This window comes from Physeter macrocephalus, chromosome 2 (genome assembly GCF_002837175.3).
Source record: "Physeter macrocephalus isolate SW-GA chromosome 2, ASM283717v5, whole genome shotgun sequence".
Taxonomy (NCBI): domain Eukaryota; kingdom Metazoa; phylum Chordata; class Mammalia; order Artiodactyla; family Physeteridae; genus Physeter; species Physeter macrocephalus.
In genome coordinates this window covers 77,402,663-77,428,475 of record NC_041215.1, presented here as the reverse complement: position 1 = coordinate 77,428,475, position 25,813 = coordinate 77,402,663, and the positions used below count along the sequence as shown (strand labels likewise).

The window sequence follows — 25,813 nt, the reverse complement described above, 5'->3', positions numbered from 1 at the left end:
ATCTTGGTAACCTTATATCAAATCACAACAGATATATACCTCATTTTACACAAGATATATTTCAACAATGGTGTGTAAACTGGATTTATGAACTGATTTCTATCTTATATTATTATTTATAAAGTTTATGGTAACTTCCAAATTATCTTCAATTAATATTTGATGCCAAACATTTAGGTTTTAGGCTGTATTTAGTTTCCCTTCTATTACCCGCCCTACCCCCAACAAGTGGTTAATAGTTTATTTAAAACAACTCTAAACTAGGAACATTTCCTACTTAGAAAAATCACATAGTGAGGCCAAGATTACTAGGAAGACCTTAAAGAAATGTGTTTTAAAGGTGCCAGATGTAAAATCTTAGAAGCAAAGTGTGGGAGGAATGATAGTAAAAGCTTAAAACCTAACGTTTTTTAACAAGACTGAAGAAGTTTATCACAAGTATTTAAGAATCATATCAGTACACATTAACATATCACAACTAAGCATTTATTACACTGTTTAAGAAGGGAAGCAAGTGCAGTGGTATTTCAGAAGCTATATCTTTTTTTAATGTAATGTATGCTCATAGACTCTAAACAGTATTTTAAAATATACAATCTCTCCAAAAGAAAATATTTAACTAAAGATAACTTTTAATGTAAGTAAAATGTTACAAGATTTTAAAATTAAAGTCATCATCTGATTTTTCACAACACATGTACAGAAATTTTCAAACTTCCTGTACAGAGAAGTATAACCTCTACTCTTGAGCAAGGCGTTCAATAACACGTCGATAATCTTCCACAAGTTCCTGAAAGCTTTCTTCCAGCTGTTCATGTTGCATGCTTATTTCTATTTGGTTCATCTGGTTTGTCAGTTCTTCTGGTCTGAGACATTTTCTCATTTTAGCAAGATCTCTCTGTTTTTTCTAAGCAACAAACACAATTATTGGTTAGACTAAGCTAATAAAATTCTAATATAAAGAAATATGTCTCCAATGTTAAAAATAATAGTAGTAGGAATATGCCCAAATTTGTCCCATACATTTTTTCTTAAGGAAGCCTAAACATAATGTTAACTGTGAATTATAAACTCTCTAAAAGGAAGGTTCCAGAAGACATGTACTTTGTGTCAATTAATGGTAAATATAGATATGTGACTAACAGCCCACTCTCCAAAGCATAATAAAGAACTGGCCAGTATAGACACTCAAATACTTCTTTAATAAAAAAAAAATATTAACTGAAGAAAGACAACTGAGATTAAGTGCTATTATTTCATCTCACTATTTAATCATTAATTACATTACATTAATTTTCATTCCCAACTGGCTTCTGCCACTAGGCTCATTTATGAGTTCCCTTACCCAGAGATGTATTTATGGACCACATGTTAATTTCAACATAAACTGTTGGAAGAGTTTCAGAAAGATGAGCCCAAAACTGTCACATTTTAAAAAACAATATTAACTAGCATTTACTGAGTCTCTACTGTCCAGACATACATTATCTTATTAAACCCTCTCCATTTTACTGAGAAGGAAACCACCATGCTGAGGAGTTTGCACCACACTGAGGGGCTGGTAACAACTTTTAAACAGGACACTGTATCAGAACAATACTGAGGACGGGACTGGGGGGTCAGGTCAGCAGCTCCTGCAGCGCTTCAAGTAAGAGATGATGAAAGTCTAGACCAAGTCAGTAGCAGCAGAGATGGAAGGAACAGAACAGATTTAGGGAAGAAAACACTGGGTGATATGGGGAAAGAAGAATGAAGAAGGACTCCAAGATTCCTGGGTGGGTGGCAACACTGCATTATATAAAACACTGTAATATATGAAACCTTCATACATTTTGGATAAACTGTTTTAGATTATATCAATCCTCTTTTATTAAAGCATATAACGAAGAGCTAACTCTACATAGAGATCAGAAATCACATATATTAACTCATGTAATCCTAACAACTCTATAAGATAGGCACTATAATTTTCTTCAATTGATAAAGAAAAAAAAAGATGCAGGAGTTAAATAACTTACAGAGGTAGTAAGCTGAGAAGCCAGGATTCAGCTCCTAATGATCTGCTTGGAAGTCTGTATTCTGAGTCCCTATATCTAACTGACTTCCAAAGACATTTAAAAAAAAAAACACAAAACCCTAAAAACGATATCTTAAATCCATCCTAAAAACTAATAAATGTCCCCTTAAAGGAAACCCTAATAATTCTGGAATATAGACATATACAGTGCTTCTCAAACTTAAATGTGCACAAAGATCACCTGGGAACCTTGTTAAAATGCAGATTCTGATTCAACAGGTCTGGGGTGGGGTGAGATTCTACAGTTCTAACAAGTTCCCAGGTGATGTTAATGTTGCTGATCTCCCCCACCCCGACCCCCCCCCTCTCCAGCACAGCTTGGGGGATCTTAGTTCCCCAACCAGGGATCGAACCGGTGCCCCCTGCAGTGGAAGCAAAGTCTTAACCACTGGATCGCCAGGGAATTCCCAATGTTGCTGATCTTCTAACCACACTTTGAATATTCTAGAGAAGTGATGAAAATTCAAATTTATTGCTCCCAAGGCCTGGAAGGACAGTATATTTCTTACTCTTCAAACATGTGGATGATAAATCCTTTGTTTCTGCTGTAAAAGTTATTTTTTCTGCCAAGAGGCACAACTGCCCTATATAAGAGCATCTAAGTTAAGGAAACAGCTCAGGAACTAAAGGGTCATGCATCCAAAAATTATTGTGGTATGTGGTAGGAATAAAAGCTATTTTTCTAAACTGCTAACCAGTTATAACATTTATGAAATAATCTAACCATACTGCTTGACTATGCCTCCAATCATATTAAATTCTTATATATAATAGAACCATCATATTAATTCTTAAATATTTCTTGACTATCAATTCTGTTCCAAATAACCTATAGAATGAATCATGTGCCAGTAACATACTGTTTTAAATTATCTTGTTTTTAAATCTCTAAGAGTGCTTACTTCGCCAATTTATCTCCCCCTTCCTTGCCACCTTCAATTTCTTCATTGTCAGTTTTTTTCAGATGGATGTCAGAATTAATCTCTATTATAATTTTTATGGGCATGGCAGTACATCTCTGAACTAAATTTAAGAGTTCTAAGTACCTTGGAATAAAAAATACATGTACTAGCTTTATGGAAAAATGTGAAACTGTTATATACAAGCTCCTCATGAGCATGTAAACTGTGGTTCAATTTTTAAAATAACTTGTTTATTGTTAAGTAATGTTAAAATAACTTTAATATTCCTGAAACTATATGTACACAACACTTTGTGTATGTATGAAATATTACAAATTAATCTTTTAAATAATGTGTTTAAAAAAAAAAACCTTAAAAAAATAAACTGGGACTTCCCTGGTGGCACAGTGGTTAGGAGTCCGCCTGACAATGCAAGAGATGGTGGGTTCGATCCCTGGTCCGGGAGGATCCCACATGCCTCGGAGCAACTAAACCCGTGCGCCACAACTACTGAGCCTGCGCTCTAGGGCCCATGTGCCACAACTACTGAGCCGACATGCTGCAACTACTGAAGCCCATGCGCCTAGAGCCCGTGCTCCATAACAAGAGAAGCCACTGCAATGAGAAGCCCCCACACCACAATGACGAGTAGCCCCCACTCGCCGCAACTAGAGAAAGCCCACGTGCAGCAATGAAGACCCAACGCAGCCAAAAAAAGCCCCAAAAACAAACAAACAAAAACTTGATTTGGGGAACACCTCTATCCAGCACAGTGATATACACTGGGAGTACAAATTAAATACTGAAAGACAGAACTCCTTAAGATTGAAATAGACCTCCTGTAGGCTCAGAATAATTCTCACCCTCCAAAAACAAAAAGTTAATTCCTTCATAGATTAGGGCTGTTGATAATTTTAATTAATGCAGACAAATTAATTAAAGATGGTATTAGTGTCAATTTATGTTAACATTTGGCTTTAACACATGTAATGTGTTAAAGGTCCAGAAAACAATTCTTTCTTCTTGCCTAGTTTTCACAGGTTCCAAGAGGGTTTACAAATATAATCTCAAAAATGCCACCACCTCTAAGGGTTCCTTAATTTCTATCTGCTGAACTAGTCTCTTTTGTGAACTAAAGAGATAAAGTTCTTTTGTAAGAATTTAAAAATAATAATGGTGTGGAGGCATTGACGAGTCCTAAGACTTCTCAAAAGATTATCTTTAAAAACATGTACAATGCATTGTATTTCTTTCTCTTCATTTCCTCACTATGGAGGCATTTCCATTTTAGAGAAGCCTAATACCCAGACATTAATAAGCTGTCAACACTCACACAATTAGTAAAAGGTAGAACTAGACCTCAAAATGTGGAGTTTTCTGATTCCAAATCCAATGATATTATAATAATGATTCTAAGTTTTATACTTGTAAACCAATTATGAATTAAAATATGCCCATGAAACAATATAAAAACTTTAATGCTAAAACCAAGCAGCTGCACCAACTTTTCTTTTTTAAGCCAAATTGTTCAAATTTATTTTTTGAACACCTGAAAATTACTTCTGTACTACAGACAGAGTTTCTTTTTGTGCTTTTAAAAAATGATTCTAGTTAATATAGGTTATTTTTATCCCTTCTTGGCACTGATACAAATGAATTATCAGTGTTTAGAGAACTTTTAAAGTAAGTAACAAAAAAGCCTATTTCTAGGCTTTTACTAAATTTGTGGTAAGTTTTCAACCACATTGTGGCTATCGACCCAAAGTAGGGGAGAGGACCCTCAAGATTTCTTGGTTTTCTCAATGAGAAGGAATACTGGATAACTAAACTCATTAAAATGTGCATACTATAACTAGGGTTTGAGCAAGTATCTGAAGAATTTATAATTTGTGTATGAGCTTTAGTGCAAGGATGGTGATACCCATTTTGGCTGTTAAGAATTTAAAGAGTTTAATAACCAGTCTTTGGTTGTCTTTTAGATAAGGTGAACTTGCTGGACAGGTGAGGATACTTAATATAAAAAATCATCATTCTTTAAGAGTAGATAATACTTGCTTTTATGAACTACAGAAATTCCCACTGTTTGGCATAACTTCATGACTACTATATATACTTAGAATTCATCCTCTCTCATTTGCTACATCTGCCTATATAAAATATCACAAATATCTGAGATGCATAATTCAATAAATTATTTTACTTTACTAATACAGTTTTAATACTCTTAAATGTTGTCATGATAACACCTAATTATATTGTTCTACATGCCTAATTTCATCATAAAGAAATTTTCTAGCTAACAAATTAAAGATCAAAATCTTTGGAAAGTACCATTTCTACCAATTTTCTGGTGTTTCTGAATTGATAAACATAAGGACTGATAAAGAATAAAATGTTACTTCGGACAACTTTTGGGAACAGAGACCATTATAATTTATTACAACCTGTTATATGCAGATGTAGTTCATAAGATAGAAAATCAATCCATTAAATTGCTTAATAAAATGGTACTATGAAGAAAAAAACATATATATGAATTCGAGATACAAGGATTTATAGTCATAGGCAAATAATTATTTTTATATTCAGAATGTGATATGTTTAGAATTACAATAACAAATTAGGAAATACAGTTGCACTGCAAACAAGATGTGATAAAGGAAAAGAGCTGGGATTCAACGAGTAGTACGACCTATATACCATCAACATTCAAAAGACTGGCTCCATAAAGCAGAATCTATGATAAATAAAACTTGGATTAATTTAGATAAATCAGGGACTTCCCTGGTGGTCCCATGGCTAAGACTCTGCGCTCCCAATGCAGGGGGCCTGGGTTCGATCCCTGGTCAGGGAACTAGATCCCACATGCCGCAACTAAGACCCAGCACAGCCAAATAAAATAAATAAATAATTTTTTTAAAAAAGAAAAATCAGAACTATGTGTACTTGATGCCTTAAGTACTCATTTTTTTTTTTTTTTTTTTTTTTTTTTTTGCGGTACACAGGCCTCTCTCACTGTTGCGGCCTCTCCTGTTGCGGAGCACAGGCTCCGGAGGCGCAGGCTCAGCGGCCATGGCTCACTGGCCCAGCCGCTCCGCGGCATGTGGGATCTTCCCGGACTGGGGCACGAACCCATGTGCCCTGCATCGGCAGGCGGACTCTCAACCACTGTGCCACCAGGAGAGCCTTAAGTACTCATTATTAAATGACTTTCTCCTTCAATCTTAAGACAGATTCGAATTTGTCATTTATGTTCCCAGCTATTGTGCTGTATAAGCCTCTAGGTATAGTGTATTCAAATGCAGCAACCACATGTCAGGTGCTCAGTAATTAGTTGTTGAATAAATAAATGAATATTCTCTCCAATCAGATTACTGCCCAGCTAAAGAATCACAGCAAATCCTCCTCCACACAAGCTGGCGTGGACAATATCTACCTTAATAACAGCCAAATGATGATGAGGCCAGACCTGATCTAGGAGGAGAGATTTTTGAGCTAGAGGAAGATAAAGGAGATGAAAAAAAAGCGGGGGGAATGGAGCAAGAATAACAACAATAACAAAAAAAGAGGTAAACAACACTAAGTTGCAATTTCAGCTATGGTCAAATATAGAGGTTACAAATGGCAACCGAGGCCATTTTTAGGAAGAAAGGAGCAAAGGTAAACAGAATATATATGACAAATGGGAAGACAATTACAAAAAACTAACAAGATAACTTTGTTAGGGAAGATTCTGGGCATTCAGTTTTTAAAAAGATGCATACAAGTGAAAGAAAAAAGTAACCATGAGTAGACTATCCTTGGGATTAGTTTTTAAGTGAATGGAAACAGATTTATAGCTTACATTGGAAAATTATGACAGGGAGAATTCTTATAACTAACTGGAAGAATATTTTCACTTTTGTAAAAGTTAATTTAGCAAAACAATTTGGACTCTCCCATACATTGGCATTTGGTAGATTTTCTTCTTTATTTTAAACAGTGACAAGAATATAATGTTTAAGACTCTTGAAAGTCCTACCTTGTATGGGCTAATTAGTCTTCTTTTAATATCCAGTCTATAGCTTCTGTATTGTTCAGCATCACTCATGTCAGTTACCAGTAGTCGAAGAATTTCATAAACCCGTCTGGCATGTTGCTAATAAACCAAACAAAAGAAAAATATGAACATTTCAAATTACAAAATAGTAACACTTTCCCAAAAGAACACAGCATATATTGAATATTTGTCATAGGCCAGAAATTGTGCTAGGTGCCAGATAAAAAGCAATAAAAGATATAATCTCAGTCCTCAAGGAGCCAGCAGTCTAGTGGGTAACACAAATGACTAAGGTATGGTTAATTTAATGATAGAAATATGCATAGGATATTATGGTAGCACAGCCTGGGAATGGGGGAAATGTTAGAAGAGGATTCCTGGGGGAATAAAACCTGAGTGAATCTTAAAGGAACGGGAGCATGCTATACTTGAAAGAGGCGAGGGCACTATGTGTGTGTGCATGTCGCATGCACACACATGCAGGAGCAGTTTGACACTGCTGGAGCACAAACTGAAAAAAAAAGTGAGGAGTAGCAGCAAAGTGAGGGTGAAGCAAGAGCACTGAGCCTTGCATACTGGGTTAAAGAGCTGGGTTTTATCTAGTTGGTAACAGGTTTGAGTTTTAAATAAAGCATTTTCTCAGCTACATAAAAATGGTAGCAAAAGAAGGGGAGGGAAACCAATTAGGAAGCTCAGTTATTAAATCAGGCAAAAAATGATGAGGTGGCGCAGTGGTTGAGAATCCGCCTGCCAATGCATGGGACACGGGTTCGAGCCCTGGTCTGGGAAGATCCCACATGCCGCAGAGCAACTAAGCCCGTGCGCCACAACTACTGAGCCTGCACTCTAGAGCCTGTGAGCCACAACTACTGAGCCCGCGAGCCATAACTACTGAAGCCCGCGTGCCTAGAGCCCGTGATCCGCAACAAGAGAAGCCACCGCAATGAGAAGCCCGTCAACTAGAGAAAAGCCCACATGCAGCAATGAAGACCCAATACAGCCAAAAAAAAAAAAAAAAAAAAAAAATGACGAGGGCATGAACTGAGATAGCACAAATAAGAATACTCAACTAGAGAAAAGCCCACGTGCAGCAATGAAGACCCAATACAGCCAAAAAAAAAAAAAAAAAAAAAAAAATGACGAGGGCATGAACTGAGATAGCACAAATAAGAATACTAAGGGAACAAGGATTCTAGAAATATAGAAGGGGAAAGACTGGCTGTGGAGGAGGGTATGGAATGACAGTTTTCAGAGTAGGAGAGATTTAGAAGACAGCAGAACATATAAATCTGAAGAAAATTCTAGTCTAAGGGTAAGGATTTAAGCAATATCAGTATACAGGGCAAGAGTTTAAACCATAAGACTAGTTAATGGTTAAGATCACGCAAGGAAAACATACAGTGAAGACAGGGGGAGAGGTCAGAACCCTGTAGTATAGTGACAGTTAAGGAGCAGACAAAGAACAGAGAAAAACAGTCAAAGAAATATGAGAAGAAGAATCAGGAAGTCTGGGTAACACTGAAGCCAAAGGAGTAGGCCTATAGTTCTCCTATTTCTGTCATTTCACTTACCTATTTATTGGGAGTGGGGAAGAGGTCAGGTATACAGAGATTGAGAAGATAACATTGAACTTTCTGGAAGAAACACTTGAGCTGAGCCTGAAAAAATGAGTACTATCTGGCCAAGCAAAGATGGAGTAACAGGAGAAGGGGAGTATAAGGGCAAAGGGAACAGCTTATATACAGGGACATAAAAGGAGGAAAGTTGTAGCATAGTTTGGAAATGACAAGAAGTTCAGCAAAGCCAGAGCATGTGGGAAAGCGGTAGGAAGCTGAGGCTAGCAAGGTAGGCAGGGGCCAAATTATGATGGGATCTGTGTGCCATAATAAGGAGTTTTAATCCCAATAATGTGCTCATATCCTTTTTCTTTTAAAGGTTGAGCTATTAAATAAATTCTCATTAATAAAGGTTTAATACAGTCTGGAAATATAAATTATTTCTAAAATCACATTTTATCTTAAAGCCAGGAAGCCATTAAAGTGTTTTTATGCAGGAGAAGATGGAAAGTTTCAATTCAAATTAAGTTGCTTGTTGAAGGTCAGTGACTAGTAAACTTTTGGTATACAGTTTTAGAGCTCAGGAGGAAAATTTGGATTGAAGATTTAGATGAGCTCTCCCAGGTAGAATTAAGTAGAATGAGAAGAAATGAGGATTGGATAAAAAACTTTGGGGAAGAATTATATTTAGGGAACATATGGAAGAGTAGAAGCTAGTAGACAGTATCTCAGAAAAGATGAGCATAGTGGTTAAGTGGAAAACCAGGAACTGTAGTACCTTAGAAGCCAAGGGAGGGGAGGTCAATAGTATCAAGTGCTAGTCCTTTTTTTAAAAAATTTTGTTTTATTTATTTTTTTATACAGCAGGTTCTTATTAGTTATCTATTTTATACATATAAGTGTACATATATCCCAATCTCCCAATTCATCCCACCACCACCACTAATTGCTACTCCTTATTACTGGAATATTGTTCATCCCTCATACATTTATAATCCAAAACCTACCCATTCTTCAAGGCTTAGATCAAATGCATTCCTTCTATGAAATACCCTGATTTCTTGCTTATGTAAATATAACAAATTCCTCTGAACTCCCATATTATTTTTTCTGTACTTAAGATATTTACTACTTTAAAATTCAAACAAACATATATAGAAGTATAAAAAGTGAAAGTTAAGTGTTTTATTCCAACCCTCCTCCCCACCAATACAGTCTCCAGGGGCATTAACTACTTTACCAGTTTAGATAAACATTTTCTTAAAAGCAAAAATAAGATCCTACTATCCATCTTTGTTCTGCTTGCTACACTTAATATAGCCATGAAATCAATTATCTTTCCATTCTATTAATGAGAAAATTGAAGCACAAGGAGGTAAAAACTAAACTGCCCTAAGAGCAAGCGGTGAAGCCAAATCTGACCCCAGGCAATTTGGCTTCAGGGCCTGTATTCCTAATGTATTTGCAATGTTTAAATTACGTATGTACTTAAAATTTTTTTTTTTCAAAATTTGAATGTTTTCCTCCTACAGACTAAAAATACCTTATTTATTTTGAACTTCTGTTGAGCCTCTATTGCCATATCTTCACTGAATCCTTGCATTAACTTTTCCCGGGAAAAACAGGGCAAATCTTGACAAAGCTTCACAAGCACAAAGTCTCTTAATTTCACATAGCTTTTGGATGGATCTTCCGCTAAAGAAATAAAGCAGAATAACATTTCCCTTACCTAACATAATGTCTTCATCATTTGCAACCTCAATATACATGCTAAGCTTAGAAAGGCAAATATTCTTAAAAGAATTATATATATATATACAAAAGTTACAATGTGAAAGGATTATTCCTTATAAATCAAACAATAGCACTATTATCTTTGTCAAATAAAATTATAGATGCAATCCTTTTGCAAAAACATATATATTATTTGTGAAATTAGAGCTACTACTTTTCAAATGTAAACTTTTTGACTGGTTTGTTATCATATATATGAACCTTAGTTTTATTTTCAGTTAAAGCAGCTGTGTAAACAAGAGATTCAAGTTTGGATAATCAACTCCAAAAGCAAGTATTTTCTGATACCTAAGGGTTCCAAAGCTCAATTTATAACTCCCTTACTTTAATAACCTTTATAGTCTGCTAGGTTTCTTTCACCCAATTAAAAAAATTTTTCCTTTTACAAAACAAATCTTTTTTATTTAGAGAATAAAATGAAAATATGATTTTGATTCTTTCTTCATTGCATCTGGATAGCATAGATGTTCCTCTATGTTAGCTACATTAGACTAAGTAGTGGACAAGGAAAATATCAAAACATGATAGGTAGAAAATATACTGCAGTCAGAGAACATGTGTTTGAGTCCCAGTTCTGTCATTCACAGATGTAGGACTTTAGGCAAATTACCTCACTTCTCTGAGCCCTCATTTTCTGATCAGTAGAAGACTTGAAACAAAGAATGTTAACGTTTGAGTTAGTTCATAGTTCACAAGACAGTTTTGTTACAATATCAATACTCTACAAATTATTCAATGCAATCCCTATCAAAATCCCAGCTGGCTTTTTTTGTTGCAGAAATTAACAAGCTCATTTTAAACCGATATGGAGATGCAAGGAACTCAGAATAGCCAAAACAACCTTGAAAAAGAACAAAAGTTAGAGGACTCAGATTTCCTGATTTCAACTTACTACAAAGCCACAGTAATCAAGACAGTGTGGTACTGACATAGGATGGACATGTAGATCAGTGGAACTGAGTTGAGAGTCTAAAATAAACCCATACATTTATGACCCATTAATTTCTGAGAAGGGTGCCTAGACAGTTCAATGAGAGAAAGAATAGTCTTTTAACAAATGGCACTTGGACAACTGGATCTCAACAGCAAAAAGAATGAAGTTGGTTGGATCCCTTTTCCTCACACAATACACAAAAATTAACTCAAAACGGATCACAGACAGTTGAGGTAAAAGGTAAGAGGTAAAATTTTAAGAGGTAAAACTACAAAGAAGAAAACATAGGAGTAAATCTTCATGACTTTTGGCTAGGCAATGGTTTCTTAGACAACGAACCAAAAGCACAAGCAACTAAAGAAAAAGTAGATAAACAGGGCTATATCAAAATTTATAACTTTTGGGACTTCCCTGGTGGCACAGTGGTTAAGAATCTGCCTGCCAGTGCAGGGGACACGGGTTTGAGCCCTGGTCCGGGGAGATCCCACATACCGTGGAACAACTAAGCCAGTGCGCCACAATTACTGAGCCTGCGCTCTAGAGCCCATGAGCCACAACTACTGAGCCTGCGAGCCACAACTACTGAAGCCCGTGTGCCTAGAGCCCGTGCTCTGCAACAAGAGAAGCCACCGCAATGAGAAGCCCATGCAGGGGGCTTCCCTGGTGGTGCAGTGGTTGAGAGTCCGTCTGCCGATGCAGGGCACATGGGTTCGTGCCCTGGTCCGGGAGGATCCCATATGGCGCGGAGCGGCTGGGCCCGTGAGCCATGGCCGCTAAGCCTGCGCATCCGGAGACTGTGCTCTGCAACGGGAGAGGCCACAACAGTGAGAGGTCCGTGTACCGCCAAAAAAAAAAAAAAAAAAAAAAAGCCCATGCACCACAACGAAGAGCAGCCCCTGCTCGCCACAACTAGAGAAACCCCGCACAGAGCAACAAAGACCCAACGCAGCCAAATAAATAAATTAATTAAAAAAAAATTGTACACTTTAAATAAGTGGATTGTATGACATGTTAACTATATCTCAATAAAGCTGTTTATAAAAGAGTCTGAGCTAAGGGTAATGTTTTATGATCGAGTCATTTATTCATTCAATCCATATGTACTTAAATACCATCTTTATGCTTCTATGCAGCACTTCATATACATGTAATTATTAGGTAAACATTATATGACCATGGCTTTAAAGTGGTAAAGAAGTGAAATTCTGTCATGGCATCAGTTTGTTATGAAATTATGATCTATCAGGAATGTACAGATAATGAAATCAACAGTAAACAAAATAACAAATGCAGATCTACAGAGAAAATCACCAAATAAACATAAGATTGTAATGTAATTAGTTACTTTATCTCATTCTTCAGTCTTTTCCATATTAACCTGGTCACACCATGGAGTTATACAAGCCACCCAGAAACCTGAAGGACATTCTGATTCCTCTCCTATGTGATGCCACCAGTGTTTTTTTTCAGCAACTACAATAACCTCCTCACTTGTACTCTGCAGCTTTATAAAATGTAAAGTGGACTGACATAAACCTAAATTAAAACTATTCAAGTGTACCAACATAACTGTAATCTGTGTCTCAAAAAGAGAGAAGAGAGAAAGAGAAAGAATAGTTGAAGAAATAATGGCCAAAAACTTCCTAAATTTGATGAAAAACATTTATCTGTACATCCAGGAAGCTCAACAAACTTCAACTAGGAAAAACACAAAGGGATCCACATCTAAATACATTATAATTGAACAGTCAAAAGCTAGAGATAAACAGAAAATCTTGAAAGCCGCAAGAGGAAACAACTCATCAGCAACCATGGAGGCCACAAATCAGTGGGGTGATATATTCAAAGTACTGAAAGAAAAATCCTGTCAGTCAAGATTTCTATATTCAGCAAAATTATCCTTCTAAATGAAAGTGAAATAAGGACATTCCCAGAAAAGTAAAGACTGAAGAAATGTGTTGCTAGCAGACCTGCCTTACAAGAAATACTGAGGAAGTTCTTTAGGCTAAAGAAACATGGTACCTCAAGTCCACAAGAAGAAATTAAGAACACCAATAGTTATGAAGATAAATATAAAAACTGGAATAAATATTTCTTTTTTTTCTCTCAACTGGTTTAAAGGACAATTATATGAAAAAATAATTATAAAACCAATGTTTGTCTTGTAAGATATAAAGAGGCAATATCAATTCATGTAACAATAATAGCACAAAGGAGGGGAGAGAGAACTGTGATGGAGCAATTCATTTTACTGAAATTAAATATTAATCTGAATAGACTGTTATATAAATTAAGATGCATATTGTAGTCCCCAGAGCAACCACTAAGCAAATAACTAAAAAAAAAAAAAAAAATTCAATAAAAATGAACGAATGAATGAATAACAAAAAGAAAGGGAAAAAAAGAAAACAAATAGCAAAGTGGCAGGCATAATTCCAACCAGAGCAATAATTACATTAAATGTAAACATATTAAACACTCCTATCAAAAGGCAGAGACTGTTAGACTGAATAAAAAAGGATCCAACTATATGCTATCTTCAAGAGAAACATCATAGATTCAAAGACAGGCTGGAAGTCAAGGATGAAAAAAGATACACCATGCAAACAATATGAGGTCTGGAGTGACCATATTAGTATCAGGCAAAATAGAGTTTAAGACATTACCCACCCCACCACACCCCCACACAAATTGGGAAAAAATAGTTTAAGACAAAAAGATTACAAGAGAAAAAAGGGCACATTTACGACATTACAATTATAAACATATACACAACTAATAAGAAAACCCCAGGGCTTCCCTTGTGGCACAGTGGTTGAGAGTCTGCCTGCCAATGCAGGGGTCACAGTTTCGAGCGCTGGTCTGGGAAGATCCCACATGCCGCAGAGCAAGTAGACCCATGAGCCACAACTACTGAGCCTGTGCGTCTGGAGCCTGTGCTCCGCAACAAGAGAGGCCGCAACAGTGAGAGGCCTGCGCACCGCGATGAAGAGTGGCCCCCACTCGCCGCAACTAGAGAAAGCCCTTGCACAGAAACGAAGACCCAACACAGCCAAAAATAATAAATAAATAAATAAATAAAATTTTTTTTAAAACCCCAAAATACATTAAATAAAAGCTAACGGAATTAAAGGGAGAAACAGACAATTCAACAAAAATAGTTGGAAATGTCAACACTAGCCTCTCAATAATGGATAGAAGAACAAGACAGAAAATCAACAAATACACAGAAGACTTGAACAGCTCTATCAACCAACTTGAACTGATACTTATAGAACACTCCACCCAACAAGAGCAGAATATACACTCTTTTCAAGTACATGTGGAATGTTCACCAGGATAGACTATATGTTGGGCAAAGGGTCTATAAACTATGGCCCAGTGGTCAAATCTCATCCATGGCCTGCTTTTGTATGACATGTAAACTAAGACTGGTTTCTAAATGGTTGTAAAAAAACACACAAAAAACAAAAAACCAGTAAGACTGTGCAACAGGGAATTTATGTGGCTTGCAAAGCATAAAATATTTACAACCTAGTCCTTTAAAGAAAAAGTCTGTGGCCCCTATGTGGCCATAAAACAAAACTCAATACATGAAAAATAACTGAAGTCATACAAAGCATGTTTTCTGACAATAATGGAATTAAATTAGATATCAACAACAGAAGGAAATATGGGAATCCACAATATTCAGAAATTAAACAACACGTTTCCAAACAACCCATGGGTCAAAATGAAATCACAAGGGAAATTAGAAGATATTTTGAACTAAATGAAATGAAAGCACAATTTATGAAAATTTATGTGATCAGTAAAAGCAGTATTTGTATTTTATATAAATATATATTTAAGTATTATTTAAATGTCTATATTAGAAAAGGAGGACTTCAAATCAATAACCTAAGTTTCAATCTTCACTAGAAAAAGAACAAATTAAACTCAAAGCAAAAAGGATAATGAAAATTAAAGTGGAGCTCAACGAAGTAGAAAACAAATAGAAATATTTATGAAAATACAAGGGATCCTGTATAACAAAACAATTTTGAAAAAGAACACAGAGGACTTTCACTTCCCGATTTCAAAACTCAATATAAAGGTCGAGGCTCTGCTGCCACTGGAGCCATGATGCCCAAAGAGGGCAAAAGGGAGACCATAAAGGCTGGGCTAGGCAGTGTTTGAGTCCCAAGGAGACTGACAAAGAGCTCCAAGTTGAAAAGCAAGCGACCAGGGAAGAAGAGGACCAAGGAAAGAGGGTAGAGATGGGGCTGCAGGTGACTCCAGAAAGAAGAAATCTCTAGTCTCAGAAGACAGTGAGGATGAAGTTGACCACCAGCAAAGGTGTAGGAGGGCTCATTAACATCAAGAACCCCAACCAGGTGGCACAGACGATCAGACAGATCACACAACTAGATCTAGATAGGCCAAAGGAGCTTTCAAGGAGAGAAGAAGATGACATTGAGATGAAAAAGCAGAAGAGCATTACATGAAAATGTATTTAGCGGGGGAAACGGAGCAGGCCAAGGCCACCTTGCCTGGCTGGTGATCGATCACTCAGAAAGAGCAGAAAGCAAGAGGGGCAGGAGGTTGCTAGGAAGAAAGAGGAAAGGAAAACAAATGATAATGCAACTCTGTCAGAAAATGAATGCAGTCGCTCACCCTGAACAAGTAAGCATGGCTTTTAGGAAGAAATACCAGGCAACTGGGTCCCACTGCCAGGACGTCTGCCCTGTCTTGCCTGCCCTATACCCTGGCACCACTGCAGCAGCCCCTCACAGCTAGGAGCCCTTCACTGCATGGGGCTTCCTCTTCATTATCTTACATATAAAATCATTTGGGGGGAAAAGGAGGACTGTGCTTCGGGGAGGGAACAGCTGCTATTTTTGAGACAAAAAGATGAAGACTCTATTTCTTCTGGAACCATTTGAATGTTTTTGCTGCTTTTAGAATCTGGAACCTTTTTGGGAGGGGCGTTGTGTGTCTGAGAGGTTGGGTAAGAAGAGTTTCCACTGGTCACATAGATTGCACCTCCGGGGCGGCTGTACCAGGGTCAGCTGCTGATGAGTTTGCAACAACCAGCCCTAGTCTGTGTCGTCTGGGTGCTCACTCAGAGAGGGACTATCTTCTGGGAGCCTGTGCCTCTGGGTCCCTGAGGGTCATGGCTCATTCCAGGCCAGGCCCATCTGACTGAGGCCTTTCCTCTCTGCTCCATTCCCACCCACCTGGCCAGGGCCAGTACCCATTTCTAACTCTACTCATCAATCATTTGAAGAAACGTCAGTTTATTCTACAGCAACCAGGCTGAACATGCTCCACAAATTCAACTTACATATTTAACAGGTTAAACTTGACATTATCATTAAGGCAAAACATACACACATGAAAAAAACTCATATATAAAGCTACAACAGAAAATCAAGATGGCGTTCTGAATAAACAGCCTCTGTTTCTTCAAAAAAAAAAAAAAATCAAGATGGTATGGTACTGGCAGAAGGATAGACATAGATCATTAAAGAGTCCAGAAATAAATCTTTACATTTATGGGCAACTGATTTTCAACAAACATACGAAGGCAATTCAATAGGGGAAAGGATAGCCTTTTTAACAAACTGCTGGGAAAACTGGATGGCCATATGTAAAGATTAATTTAGAAACTTTCCTCACATAATGCACAAAAATTACCTCAAAATGGATCACAAACCTCAATACAAGAGACTGGGGATGGGGACTGATTGCAAATGGACAGGAGGGAATCTTTTCACGGTGACAGAAATATTCTAAAACAGGATGTAAAACTAGGCAAGTGTACTAAGAATACTGAACTGTACACTTAAAATGCATGAATTTAATGCTATGTATATCATACCTCAATAAAGCTGCTTTAATTAAATTTCTACTAAGTGACAAACTCTTAAGCAAGCATCTCTTAAAAAAAATGTTTTTAAGTGCTAATAGTGAGGCACATGCTTATTCAATGTCAGTTTTTCCAAGTCCACCTCTTCTTGAACTGGTTTAGAAAAAAGAACTGTGTTGCTAATATCAGTTTAAAATAAAATTTCGTATCAGTGAAAGCTTAAGTAACTTAAGTAACTTATATACCCCCAGAAATTCAGGAAAAAACACATCAAAGGTAAAAGAATTACAGTTGAGAAAAATCTAAAAAATCTCACACCACATTCTTATCTGAAATTTTCACATATATTGAAAAATTTTGCAAAAAAAATTTCCACTTAGCTTTAAATAAGCCATTATAGACTAACAATATTTTGTTTGCAGCTTAATATAAGGGGCCAGGTTACCACTCAATCTTTCAGCACTTTAACTAAACATGTCAGCCTGAAAATGAACCTAAAATGGTAACACCCATTTATCTGTGACATCCTTCACAGATGAGTGATGCATTTAAAAGATGAAATTTGCTTGTATATAAATCTATAGTGATACATGGGATCAAAACTTGAGTTTTTTCCCAAGTTAAATACATCATCTACCAACATAAATGCTCTTCTATCATTTAAAAAAAAAACTTCATATTATAAAAAATTTATAGATAACACTCTAAAAAGCCATGTAAAATATTCCAGTACTACAAGGAACATTTAAAGGACAAATATAATTAGCTCTTAATATACAACTAATAGATTAATAATACTGATATATATTCTAGCCCAAGATCAATTTTCTATTGCCAAATGCAACTCTCTTCATAATTCTGGAAGAAACAAATCACCAATTCTATATGTAAGGTCATACAACTGATATGTATTCAAATGCTATATATCTTAATATACCGACATCCTCAAAAGGACGATGGCACATGATATAAAGAACTGTTTTCCAGTATTTTACTTTAAGTGCTTAAAAAAGGGAATTCCCTAGCAATCCAGTGGTTAGGACTCGGCTCTCTCACTGCTGGGGCATGGGTTCGATCCCTGATTGGGGAACTAAGATCCTGCAACCCGAGAGGCGTGGCCAAAAAAAAAGTGCTAAAAAAAAAAAAAAGGGTGGCAATTACACCAGAAACACCTATCAATCCTGCAACATAGGCCATTGATGGTTAAGTTTTAATTTTTACTATATCTGGCTATATGTCAAGTAAGCAAAAGGCCATCTCAATATAAAGAATATCCTGGATTGCAAAGGGAAATCCAGAGCCTGATAAAGATCCAAAAAGTTTAAAAAATATACAAAATAATGGAGCTATAGGCAACTAAAACAACCAAAGAGTAGAAAATTCTGTACTTTTCTTTTTTTAAAGGACTGGAAATTGAGGAGAAATATCTTAGAACAGCTGATAAAGTATTTTTAGTAATTTATAATGCTAAGAAATGTGAACACTGAAAATAAAGGCCAATACCCAGTTTTCAAATTCACAAGTCCTTTAGCATGTTTAGCATTTTCTCTTTAGAGACTTCAGTTTGCAATGAATAAAGGCTACCATTATTGATGACTCTTCACTGAGATTTAAGAAATAAAATTCTTTATCTGCTAATTGGTGCTAAGTATCAAGGACTTTATTGGTTGGAGTAGACAGAAGAAAGTGGTTAAGAGGCTTCACAGAAACAACCCCTGCTGGCACATTACCCACTAGAGAAGACAAAGACTACTTATGTGAACTCTAAGTCTCTAGATTAAAATCACCAAAAAAGTCCCTTCATGTAGTACCAAGTCCAAGCTCTATAAATAAACAGAAGCTAAACAATTTTGAGCTTAGCTAAAAAGAAGTGTTATTGTTTGTATTATGTTTCTATAATTTTGCAAGTCACTAAGCTAGTGAAGGTGTCACTTAAACAATTTATAACTTTTGATATAAACTAACTTTAGTAATTACTTCTGTATCTCCCAAGTTTCCAAATCATTTAACAGTAGCAGTAAAGTTAGATGAAAAGATACATCAACTTTATAAACTGTTTGCCAAATAAACTGAACAAATAAGTCATAGCACACTTGCAACATATATATGCCTAAGATTTCCCATTATATATTCAGTTCATTATCCTCAATTTGTTCAATTAATGAGCACTTCATATTCAGAGATGCAATCCAATCCCACAAAGACTTATGATTTAAAATGTAACCTTAAGCCATCTTTAAACAGTTCCAAAAAGACCTCAGGAGACTGCTGCTATTTAAAATAAAAGTTATTTCTGACAAAACCAAAATTAGTAAAGAAGAGATTTTTTAGAAAGGCTCTTTCAACAACAAATCAAAATTTACATACCTGTAATATCAAGAACAGAAGGAGATGCAATGTAGTATCTATGAACTGTTTCAAGAAGTTGCGCACCATGGCCTTGACCTTGAAATGGAGTCAATATCAGCATCTGACTATAGTAAAGAAATTATATTAAAATATCACAACATGACCGGTTTACAAATTGCAAGTCACTATAGTAATATAAACACTTTAAAGTTTGTGTGATTTTTTTTTTTCAATCCACCTTCAAGAATTCCAAAAATTATTGAGATACTCAAAACTGTAAACATTTAATCTTCCACACTGTTTCAAAGGGAACAATGAAATAAATCAGTACATAGCCAATGAATAATGGTGATTTTTTAAAAACAAATCAACACTATTATAACAAGTATTGGAAACTTCAGCAGTTCCTTCTTCTGAAATAAAAGACAAGGCACGTGTTATACTGCCAATTACCTTACACGTGGCCGGGTTTTGTCTGGATACACATAGTAATTATAGACTGTCATGTAGCCTACGGTCGCAAAGAGTGTAGCTCCGTCCTTATTATACTTCTCAAATCTGCAGATAAAACAGAAAGCCAAGCAGGTCAATTACAGTCGCGCTCCCATGCAGTGTCCATTTTCTTTTCCATTCTCTGACTGAATTTTCAGTGTCAGCAAGCTACTCTGTGAGGGCCCAATGGGTACACCTGCTATGTTCTGAATATACAATTCACTTAATTGGTGTGCAGCAACTTGGATAAATCAGACCTCTTTACATCACTTCAGTGCACTTGCCTATTATAAAGATGAATAGGTGGCAAGTAAAAGAAAACACAGGCAAAGCTCGTTTTACTGTTTAAGCCTACATTCAGGGCCCTAACGGACAACAGCATTTTATTCAACTCTATTCTCAAGGTCTCCCAAAGCATAATGAAGGAAAACTCAAGCCTCATAAACAATAGTTTTTCTTTCCTGGGAAAAATATCATTATACTGTCCTAATAATTGGGCTGCCACAATTAAAATGCTGGCTTTGTGGAGGTAATAAGGTCTACTGTTGCTTTAGAACTGTACTTACACTAGAAAGTAGTGCCATCTTTCATCATCCACGTCAATAAAGCTAGCAGTTTCAATAAACCACATCAAAAAGGTCTGAAGCCTTTCATGATATTCTCGAAAGCCTCTACATGTCATGTCAGCCTAGGGAAAAAGCCAGGAAAAGTCAGGTGAAACTCATCACAGAGGTAAGCGAAAGTCTGTAGAACACAAAACTATTCTGTGGGAAAGTGTTTAGAAGTCTCAGATTAAGATGTTTACACAGACACACATACAAAACAGATCTTTGTTTTTAATGCTGACAAAGACTTGTTTCCTGAAGTTAGAATAAATCACGGAAAAAAAACACATCAAAACAGGATACAGGTTTCAGGCAAAAGAGGTACTTTCACCCAGGGAATATTTAGATTTATCTTTACCTTATAAATCTGAAAGGTAAAGTTTTCTCCTCCTGTTGGACTGAGAACAGAGTATGTATGAAGTAAGGTTCCAAATGGTTTGAAATCAACTTCTTTTTCCAGCAACGAAAGAAAATCATTCGTGTTTGTGCAAAATCCAGGTGGAATGATTTGTCTAATTTTGCCCTCAACATCATCTGCCTAAGGAATGGAGATTAAGGGACACAAAAAATTAATAAATTTGACTTAGTTGAATATGCTTAGTTTTTCTGAAATGGACAAAACCCACAAAAATCACAGAACTTCAATTCACTGTTAAACTAAAGATGCAAACACAGTGAACTGGGAAAGGATGAGTTTCATGTGTACAAAATGTTGCCACAAAAATGTCAAATGAACACAAGTATAACACAGAAATAAAAAAGAGGAGGTGGGTAGCCTGAAATCAACTACAAGAATGAGGGCAATCCTATAGAAATTTCTAATATCATGTAGAAAATGCTGACCATGTCCCTTCAAGACAATTTACACTGGCCAAAACAAAAGGCTGCTTATTATTTTACACGGCTGCTTATTATGTTACATGTGTCAAGGAGAGTATATTATCCAAGACATGAAAGGATCACCAGCAGTAGAGAGGTGAGGCTAGAGTCTGACCAAACAAATGGCAACCTCACAATGAGCAAGTAGGTCATAACTCCCTCATACACGAAACTCAAAATTAAGATAACTTAAAAAATATACCCACTTAGGAAATACATAAATTATATGAATGGATATATTATCCACTCCTCCTATAATGTGACACAATTTTTATAGAGTTGGATTTGTGACAGTACAAAGAGACAAGCCTGGACTACAAAATTAAACTCAGAGATTAAAATTATCCTTGTTAAATAACCTCAATGAATGTTAAACTATCAGCTGAGCAGACTTCATAATCCTTTTCAAAACCCCAAAAGACCACTTGATTGAATACATTTACTACTTCTCTTTAACCATGAATATTTGATGAAGTCTTACAATAAAGTATTACTGCTTCTCACCAGGCAATAAAACTCAATGAATTGGTCTCAACTTAACAAAACCTTATCCCTCAATACAGTCCCTAAAAGCCTGACATTACATTCAACAAAATGAGCTTGCATTCTATTCAAACTTTTTCCTGAACAATGAGGCCAGGTTTTTACTTAATGGAGTTTGCCGTGAGTTCAGCTGTAATGTTTGTATTGTATCTATTTCCACAAGGACTGACACAAGAACACTTTGTGTTAACTTACTAAGCAGCTCTTTCATACCGTTTACATGCATGATGGGTATTAGTTCTAAACCAAGACCCTTGCTACTTAGCATTCAAAACAGGGAAATTAAGATGCTTAGGACAAAATACACTACAAAAGGCTAATACAACATGCTACTAATTCCTGTCCTTTCAACCATCTTTTAACTAAGCAGAAGCAATGCACCTGCAGATGAATAGCACTTTATTATCATTCAGTTACATTTTAGGATAGAGAACGAAGGATGGAATTTATCACAAACAAGTTTTATTTTCAATGCTCTGGTACTACCAACATTTATATATAACTTGTTTATAGCTATAAAAAAAGCTATTATTTAAAAATATAGCTCTTCGACATTTTGCCCAACAGCTTATTTCTAATATGTGCACCAGTCCTTACAATCCATTCACCCTCAAGATCAAATAAACTGTATCTGACAGGACCACTTTTGCTTATTTTTAAAGTACTATTTGATAAATTATTTTTCCTTGATACTGCTATCTAATGTGAAAAGACCATCTTAAGCATATTTTATAGAATTTGTACAATTTCAATAATTACAAGAGGAAAGTGTAATAATAAGGGATAGGTTTAATAGGTCTGTTGTGTGGCAATTAAAATCCAAAGTAGCGATGGGTAAAGTACTATTAATTCAAGTTTTAAAAAGTCAAGAAACACTACTTTTAAATAAAGAGGTTTACAATCTATCAATTTAAAAGAAAACACTTCAAGGCATGTACAGTGTATATAATTTTAACTTTAAAAACTTTCCCTATGTCCTGTCTTCTCAACAAGGCATTGCAAAGCATGATCAAATAACTTCACATATCAGGCACCAAACGTACTTCAAAGATTTCTCAGAAACTCTAAGTTTCAAGTAGCAGTTCAGATAGAAGATAAAGCAGCCAAAGATTTGAGCTCAACAAAGTTGAAAGAGAGTTAATGTTTAACTTTCAGCCTTCAAAGGATACCTATTTATTGTAATAAATATCTTCAAATAAATATTTTGCTCTGAGCAAGTTTACACATTAAGAACTTTTACAGGGGAATAAAAGGCCAAGTTTAAAAACAAGGAATCTGTTACATATAATACATTAGAGAAAATGTATATGTATTACATAAAATACGTAACATAAAACCAAACAGCTCTTCAAACCCAGAATTCAGAACTTTGCACCACTAAAGGAAAAATGTCAGCATTTCTCTATTAAATGGATTCTGCTTTAAGAAAAAAAAATCCTATAACTGTCATGTCTTACGGATCTGTACTCTTTTCTAAAAGAATAAATACATTTTAGTTCAGTTAAATATTCATTTTTCATATTGGATTACTGGCCAGACAATAAAATTACCACTAGAGAAAACCCCCATATACTCATTTTCAATTGAATGTAGAATTAAAGATTAACTGAAACCTCTTAGTTCCAATGCTTGTGGCTAAAAGTTTGGATTCTGTTTCTGAAGATTCCTGAAAAATTCCCTATCTTCAAGAATATTCTAAACTTTAAATAAAATTATGTAAAAATACAGTTCTAGAAAGGATAAGAAATTAAGCTGATTAGATCAAGAATCTAGAATACAACCTGATATATTTAATAAGGATATGCCTTACAAATGTTTTCCTAACCCTTGGCAATATCTTTTTAATAAGGAAAGCATAAAAGTAACTCTTCTATTCAGGTCTTCTCTTAGGTGACTCAAGATGAAATATTCTAGATTGTATACTTTCTGACTATGGTCATCTCAATTTCCAATGTTCTGTACTTTGTTACACATGAGATGTTTCCATGAAGCAATTCTTACTATTCTTCATCACTGCATAAAGCAATGTACCTGAGACTAACTGGTAGTCTGCTATAATACAAATGTTTACACTTGTACACATGTACTTATCACATTCGAAAACCAAATTACCTCTTTAATGTCTTATCTTAAACAGCAGCATTTGTCTAAATTTGTCTATGGTGCTTTATTTTTGAAATAGCAATTTTAGAGGCATGTTAAATAGTAGTACATGCTATCCTTTATTTGGCTGAAGTGATGAAGACCTAACATTAACTATAATTCTAAGAATATGCTATAAAACAAGCAAAAAACTCCATATCTACATAATTTGCTCAAGATATGCTACAAAAACAAGCAAAAACACTCTGTATCTACATAACGTGCTCAATCTTACATTCTCTGACAATATTTAAGCCGTAGAAATTTCCATATTGTTAGAGTAGAGAAAAAGCGTGAATATTTCAACTACTGGAAAAACAAAGGTCGCATTATGTTAATTTATACTGCATTAGTGTTTTGCAACCTAAACTCACAACAAAGTTCCAAGATAAAAATCTAAATACATAATTTTAAAGCTTTTTATGATACTTCATAAAAAAATTACTCATTAAGAATGCTGACACCATTATCAAAAAAAGAATATAGTGGAATATACTGAAATATTATTAGTCTACCAAAGAGTTATTTTTTCACTTCCTCAAGATTAAATTTTTATAAGTACACAGGATTTTTCTATTTAAAAAGCCCTAAGGAATCCAGAAAATTTTAAAAATCTGCTCTCATCTACTCTCAAATTCAATCCATATTAATGAGAGACAAGGATAAAATAGATGACTGAAATTCACAGATAATACAAACCTTATCCATGTATTTCAACTTTCTCCAACAAAACTTTCCCTAAAATGTTAGCAGTTAGCAAGACTGAACAATCTTAGTTAGTTCCACACCCTTCCACTAAAAAGCAATGAAATTACCTCAAGAGAGGGCAGGAGGTATTGATAAAGGCAAAGATCAGGGACAACCATAAGATGAACAAACCATCAGTGCCTGAATAATCAAGTTTATTGTATCACAAAATTCAAAATAATTATGTTGTCTTTAAAGAGGACAGCTAGTGGAGATGTTTTACAGGCATCTTAATTGTAACTAAAAAATTTCAGGTGCCACTGGAGAGCATATAAAAGAAAAAGAATGGATAATGAAAGATTAATATAATGGCAAAATTTTAACAAGCAAATAACTTCTAAGCAGATTTGCTGTGGTTTCTGACCACCTAAAAGGGTATATTTTTCTTATGCAAAAATAATGCTACATAGTAGAGTCTGCAAAACTCAATTATGATATATTATATAATAACCTCAAAACAATACATCTAAAACAAAAATCTTGGGCTTTTCCCACTTAAATCTACTTCTCTCATCTTCCCCATCACAGTGAATAGTACCACTACTGCTTAAGCAATGGGATCCTCCTCGTTCCTCTTTCCCTCATCAATCACATTTAATTCAACAGCAAATGCTACTGGCTCTACCTCCAAAGATATATCCTCAACCAGACAACTAAATGCAGTGTGGCGTATAACACTGCAACATTCTGGTCTCCCTTCTTTCACTCTTGCCTCCTACAGTGTGTTCTCTGCACAGCAGCCAGAATCATCCTCTAAAAATATAAACCCTATCATATAACCCCCACCTACTTAAAACCTCCAAAGGCTATCAACTACTCTTACTCCATATGACCTAGTTTTGCCAACCCCCTTCAACCATCTCCTACCTTTCTCTCCATCACCACAATGACTTAACAACAGTG

General features: G+C 35.6%; 1 protein-coding gene and 1 long non-coding RNA gene across 5 annotated transcripts in view; one reads left to right on the top strand and one right to left on the bottom strand.

The window, feature by feature from the left end:
• The window catches only part of LOC129392562 (uncharacterized), a 42,612-nt gene that overhangs the window by 16,184 nt on the left and 615 nt on the right, over positions 1-25,813 (top strand). The window lies entirely within an intron of this gene.
• The window catches only part of HAT1 (histone acetyltransferase 1), a 49,361-nt gene continuing 24,012 nt past the window's right edge, over positions 465-25,813 (bottom strand). For 3 of the 4 annotated variants that reach the window (XM_007117883.3, XM_055088527.1, XM_055088526.1), the window contains 7 exons: positions 20,958-21,137; positions 20,561-20,682; positions 19,956-20,060; positions 19,521-19,627; positions 10,118-10,269; positions 7,001-7,117; positions 465-907 (listed from right to left, as the gene is read on the bottom strand). In XM_007117883.3, the coding sequence (XP_007117945.1) occupies positions 740-907; positions 7,001-7,117; positions 10,118-10,269; positions 19,521-19,627; positions 19,956-20,060; positions 20,561-20,682; positions 20,958-21,137 (951 nt within the window). In that variant the 3' untranslated portion in view covers positions 465-739. The remainder of the gene's footprint in view (positions 908-7,000; positions 7,118-10,117; positions 10,270-19,520; positions 19,628-19,955; positions 20,061-20,560; positions 20,683-20,957; positions 21,138-25,813) is intronic. The other variant, XM_055088528.1, reaches the window with a different exon arrangement.